This window comes from Parus major, chromosome 27, assembly GCF_001522545.3.
Source record: "Parus major isolate Abel chromosome 27, Parus_major1.1, whole genome shotgun sequence".
In the NCBI taxonomy this organism is placed as follows: domain Eukaryota; kingdom Metazoa; phylum Chordata; class Aves; order Passeriformes; family Paridae; genus Parus; species Parus major.
Genome location: NC_031796.1, coordinates 2847812 through 2853818, shown reverse-complemented (window position 1 = coordinate 2853818; position 6007 = coordinate 2847812). Strand labels below are relative to the sequence as shown.

Genomic DNA, 6007 nt, shown 5'->3' with positions numbered 1-6007 from the left:
CTAACAGCCGGTCTTCATGAGCAGCACCCCCAGTGCCCCATGGCATCACCCCCAGCCCATGGGGTGCCCGTGGCCACCGCTCTGTCCCCACCCTGGCCCTTTCCCCAGTCCCTGCAGTGCCCGGTGGAGGAGCCAGCGGTGGGTAGGGGCTGTGCCTCGGTGCCCGGGCTGGGTGCCAGGGCACAGCCACCCCGCCGGGCGCCACAGCCTGGCGTCCTGCCGGCCCTCTGGCTCCCGGCCGGGGCAGTGCCGGGCAGCCGGCAGGACGGGGGTTCCCGGCCTCCATAAAAACCCCCGGCCGGACACATCGCGCCCACCCGTCCGGCATGGAGAGACAGCGCCTGTCCTCCTACGGCCGCCGCTTCGGCCCCTCCGTGCCCGTGTACCGGGTGCTCCCCGGCAGCCCCCCGGGCCGGCTCCGGGTGCCCCACAGCACCCAGCTGGGTCCACGCGTGGGTCCCCGCCTGGGCTCGGGCAAGATGGACTTCTCACTGGCCACGGCGCTCAACTCGGAGTTCAGGGAGACGCGCACCAACGAGAAGGTGGAGATGATGGAGCTCAACGATCGCTTCGCCAGCTACATCGAGAAGGTGCGGCTGCTGGAGCAGCAGAACAAGGTGCTGGTGGTGGAGCTGAACCAGGCACGGGACCAGGAGCCGTCGCGCACGGCCGACATCTACCAGGACGAGCTGCGGGAGCTGCGGCGCCGCGTGGAGCACTTGGCCACCGCCAAGGCCAGGCTGGAGATGGAGAGGGACAACCTGGCCGAGGACCTCGGCAGCCTCCAGCAGAAGTAAGGCACTGTCCGGCTTGGGATGGCCCTGGGGACCGGGGTGGCCCACTTGGGATGGGTGTCAGGGTGACTACCAGGACCAGGGTGGCCACTGGAACCGAAGGGGAAGCAGGGACCAGGATGGACACCAGGATGGTGATCAGGATCTTTCTGGTGATGGGAATTGTGGTGATGACAAGGACCAGGGTGATCCCTGGGATGAGAATGGAGTCCAGGGTGTTCCCAGGGTGTTCAGAGTGGCCCCTGAGACATGAGCAGGGTAGCCTTGGGGACCAGGGACTGGTATGCACCAGGATCACGGTGGGATATGGGTGACCCCTGGGAACAGTGTGGGATGGTGTGGGGGTGTGTGGGGTGGACAGAGCTGACCTGGGTTTGGGGGGTGCTGGTGCTGCGGGGCTGTGTCAGCTCAGGGGGGGGATCTGTCTGTGGGCTGAGAGTGACCAGCCACGGTGCCAGACGTGTAACTGTGCCTCTGCTCTGGCACAGGCTGCAGGACGAGGTGACCCTGAGGCTGGAGGCCGAGAGCAACCTGGCTGCCTACAGGCAGGTGAGGGCAGAGGCCAGATCCCAGCCTGGGCTCCCTTCGGAATGGGCAGGGATGGGGTAGGGGTGGACAGGGAGGTAGCAGGGATGGGCAGGAGCAGGAACTGAGGGACTGGTATGTGTTCCAATGAGCAGGTAGGGAGCAGGGATGGAGCAGGGATGAATGGGAAGGACAGGGATGGACAGATACGGAGCATGGATGGGCAGAAATGGCAGGAGCAGGCAGTGAGGGACTGGGAAATGCTATGATGGGCAGAGAGAAGCAGTGCTGGGTGGGAGTGGGAGGGAATGGACATGACCAGGCAGCTGAGGACAGAGGAGAGCTGGGTGGCCAGCTGGGACAGTCCCTCCTGTGCCCCCATGGTGACAGGACGTGGACAATGCTGCCTTGGCTCGCCTGGACCTGGAGCGGCGCGTGGGGACCCTGCAGGATGAGATCGCATTCCTCCACAAGGTCCATGAGGAGGTAACCCCGCTCTGGGGCTGGGGATCCCGGGGCTCAGGGGGCTGCCCTGACCCCCCTGTCCCCACAGGAGCTGCGGGAGCTGCAGGAGCAGCTGGCCCGGCAGCGGGTCCACGTCGAGGTGGACGTGAGCAAGCCGGACCTGACGGCCGCCCTGCGCGATATCCGCAGCCAGTACGAGGCCATGGCCGCCAGCAATGTCCAGGAGACCGAGGAGTGGTACAAGTCCAAGGTGCAGAGGGAGCTGGTTGCCCCAGAGACAGATGGCCTGGCTGTCCCCTCCTGGGGTGTCACCATCTCGGGGCTGGGGTTGATCACCCGGGGTGGGTGGTTCTCGGTGGTGTGCGGGGTTAAGGATCTCTGCTGTCCCCACTTGTGCCAGGGATGTCTCTCCTTGCCACATGTCTCTGCTGTGGAGCAGAGCACGGTTGTGTTCCCACACCAGAACACATCCCTGCCCTGTGGTCCCACCCCAAGGCACTCATCCCCCGTCCCAGTTTGCAGATCTGACGGATGCGGCCGCCCGACACGCCGAGGCCTTGAGGGTGGCCAAGCAGGAGGCCAACGAGTACCGGCGCCAGCTCCAGGCCCTCACCTGCGACCTGGAGGCTCTGCGGGGCTCGGTAGGTGACAGCTGTGGGGTGCAAGGCCAGGGACATGGCCTCAGGGAGCTGCCAGCATCAGGGGGTTCCCTGGCAGGACCACCACCCAATGCCAGGGGAATGGCTGGTGCCGAGGGTGGGAGATGGACGGGCACTGGGGAGAGCCCCCAGCTCTCAGGAGAAGGTGGCCACAGAGGGTGTCACAGCCCCCCGTGGCCCCCCAGAATGAGTCCCTGGAGAGGCAGCTGCGGGAGCTGGAGGAGCGCTATGCCCTGGAGACGGCTGGCTACCAGGACACAGTGGTGCGGCTGGAGGAGGACATCCACAGCCTCAAGCAGGAGATGGCCCAGCACCTGCAGGACTACCAGGACTTGCTCAACGTCAAGCTGGCCCTCGACATCGAGATCGCCACGTACCGCAAGCTGCTGGAGGGCGAGGAGAGCAGGTGACAGTTCCACCTGCACCTCCCAGCCCAGCCATGCTCCTAACCAAGCCCAAGTCCTCCTGGTCCCTCTGGGTTGTCTGGCTGGGTTGGGGACCATCCTCCAGCCCTGCTGCCACAGTCCCAGGCAGGAGCTGGGGGGCAGCAGGACCTCGTGCTGTTCCCAATGCTCCTGTTGCCCCTGCAGGATCACCATCCCTGTGCAGAGCTTCTCCAACCTGCAGATCCGAGGTGAGGCTGTGCCCCACGCGTGGGAGGGGGAGCGGGATGGTGGCACAGAGGTGGCTTCTGGGGGCTCCCAGGCAGGAGAAGCCACCTTGGCCATCCCTGCTCCATTTACAGGGACCATTTTCTCTGAATCTCAGGGAACCTGGACACCTGGGAGCCCCCAGGGTGGGGGGAAGAGGGTGCCATGGCCATATCCCCAAGGCTGAACATGTCATCAAGGCTGATGATGATGGTCACATCATCATGTCCTCAATGACAACCACACCCCGAAGGCCAGCTGTGTCCCAAAGGACAACCCTGTGCCCAAGCTCAATCACAACCCAAAACCACCCATAGTTGACAAAATCTCCAAGGTCAGAAATGTCCCCAGCTGTCCCTGCAGCCCAGGTGTGTCCACAGGACTCATGAGATCCCACAGCTCCCACATCCCTGAGGCCAACCCTGTCCCTGAGGCTGGTTGTGTCCCCAGGGCTGCTGTCTCTCATGGTTCAGGGGTCTTCAGCCCAAACAGTTTTGTTTGGGCTTCTCCTGAGTGTGGCTGGAATGGCCATACCCTGGTCAGGATGTCACTGCCTTGTCCTGCCCATGTTCCCCAGAGACCAGCCTGGACACCAAATCTGTGTCAGAAGCCCATGTGAAGAGGAGCATCGTGGTCAAAACTGTGGAGACCCGAGATGGAGAGGTGGGAAATTCTCATTTGTGTCACCCACGCTCCATCCCCACCTCCCCACAGGGTGTCCCCAAGGGACTTTCACATGGGGCCACCATTCCTGAGCCCCACGAGCAGCCCAGGCAGGGAGCCAGTGATCCCTGAGAGTATGGCATGATCTGGCTCTGGGTGCTGGTGGAGCTGAGGCTGGCAGCTCACAGAGAAAACTGTCCCTGTCCTTGTCCCCAAGCTCGTTCAGAGCCCAGGCAGGCTCAGCCGGTGGCAGAACCCGACCCCGAGCTGACGGTCCCTGTGCCTCCACCTGCAGGTGCTGAAGGAGTCCAAGCAGGAGCACAAGGAGGTGCCGTAGGGCGGGGGAGCCGCAGCAGCCGCGGCTCCGTCGGTCCCTCCCGGTGGGCAGGGCAGGGGGCTCGGGGCACGGGAGGGGTCGGTGGCGGCTCGGAGGGGGCACCTCCCTCCCGTGCACCCCTCGGCTCTCCCCTGCCCCCGTTCCCGGGGCTCCGCTCGGGGCTGGAGCCAGCAGAACACCCGCGGGACCGGGCAGCACCCGGGGCAGCCCAGCGGATCCGGGCCGGGCTGAGCTCCCCACCGGGAATGAGCTGCCACATTCCCACAGCACTGGGCCCTGGGGTTTGGGGGCTCTTCCTGCCTCATCCTGGGTCTCCAGGGAGAGTTTGTCCTCTTTCAATCTCCCAGCACGATGGTGGCAAGAGCAATGTCCCTGCATCCAGTCGGATCCATCTGGGAGACCTCCCTGGATCTCCCCGGTGCACCCAGACCCTGAGCACCCTCGGATGGGGGGCTGAGGGTGCGAGGTACCGGCTGGAAAGGGACATTTCCCTGTCACCAAGCACTGGGTGAACTCAGCTGGGAGGCAGGGGCAGGAGGAAGGGGAGGATGGAGAGGCAGGGGAGAATGGAAGAGGATGATGGAAAGGAAAGGAAGGGGAAACGTGGAGAAGCAGTTTGTTCTTGGGTTGGTGCCAGGGGGTGACAAAACAGGCATCAGAAGGGGTTCCTGAGGGTGCTGGGGTGTCTGGGGTGGGTTATGAAGCTACACCGTGGCTCAAAGGCTTCTGCTGGCACAGAGCCACGAGGCTGTCCTGATTGTATTGGGTGACTGTCACCAACACTGGCAGGAAAAACCAGATGTGAGGAGCTCATGGTGAGGGGTGACCCACAGCTCTGTGGTGGGGGAATCTCATGCAGGTGAAAATGGAGAGGAGAGGGGTGCAGAGAGGAGAAGGAAGGTGTCAGAGCACCTGTGAGGGTCTCACAACACAAGGTGCCACCTGCAACTAAGGAGTGACAGAGGAGTCTTGTCACTTGGGGGTCACACTGGGAGCCAGGGGCTGCCCCAGCCACAGTCCCTGCCCCACACAGAGCCTGAGTCACCCCCTCCATGGGCATTCAGGATGGGATTGGAAGAAACCCCTTGTCCCTGGGCTGCATGGGGCCCTGTGTCCCATTTGTCCTCCCCCAGGGTCGTTGCCCAGCCTGGTGCTCGCCCACAGCCCTGTCCCCACCTTGGCTGCAGCCCCTGATCACGAGCAGGACCTGCCTGATGCCACCTGACATAGGAACAATGAGCCAGCAGCACTTCCCGTGTCCTGTCATCCTTGGGGATGAGCAGACAGCTGCCCTTGGGTGCCGTCCCCTTGGTCAGGTGCTGAGCAGCTTTGCTCTGACTCCAGAAAAGCAACACCCAGCCCCATAACTGCTGTTCCCAGGGCAGGAGGTGCTCTGGGTGGTGCCCAGGGTGGGAATGCAGGGGGATGGTGCAGGGCTGGGACACCGAGAGCAGCTTCCCTTGCTACAGAATTAATGCACTAACACTGCCTCAGCTCGGGATGAGAATAAAGCTAATGAGCATACTTGGCTTCCGTGGTTGTGCCTGCATGCACCTCTCTGCAGCCAGCACCGTGGGATTTGGGGATTATCTGGGGTGGTGGGGATCTCTGGGAATCCAAACCAATCCTGATGTTGCAGGGGGATGTGCTCAGGGCACTCCATGGGGCCAACACCCACAAGGGACTGAACAGAGGGGAGGGGGTGCAGGGATAACGCCCACGGCAGTGGGGTGGGAGAGATCCCCTTCCCAGGATGGGAATCAGGGATCTGCTGGGGGTTCTTCACCCTCAAACCCAGCTCCTTGCCCACACAGTCCCAGGCTGCAGCTCCTGGGAAGCTCCCAGGACTTGCTGCAGCTGTTGGGGCTGAGGGTGGACTGGAGATGCTGCACATCACTGACACAGTTCAAGGGC

At 63.5% G+C, this 6007-nt stretch overlaps 1 protein-coding gene across 2 annotated transcripts; it reads left to right on the top strand.

Annotated features, from left to right (window-relative positions):
• Nucleotides 1-292: 292 nt before the first annotated feature.
• GFAP (glial fibrillary acidic protein) lies at nt 293-5622 on the top strand. Of its 2 annotated transcripts, none has more exons than XM_015651014.3 (9): nt 293-793; nt 1283-1343; nt 1710-1793; nt 1873-2034; nt 2300-2425; nt 2629-2849; nt 3034-3077; nt 3671-3756; nt 4052-5622. In XM_015651014.3, the coding sequence occupies exons 1-9, from the start codon at nt 327-329 to the stop codon at nt 4091-4093; spliced, it is 1293 nt and encodes a 430-aa protein (XP_015506500.1). In that variant the 5' UTR covers nt 293-326; the 3' UTR covers nt 4094-5622. The 2 variants fall into 2 exon arrangements, with proteins under 2 accessions (XP_015506500.1, XP_015506499.1); XM_015651013.3 differs by having other exon boundaries at nt 294-793; nt 1710-1805.
• Nucleotides 5623-6007: the final 385 nt, after the last annotated feature.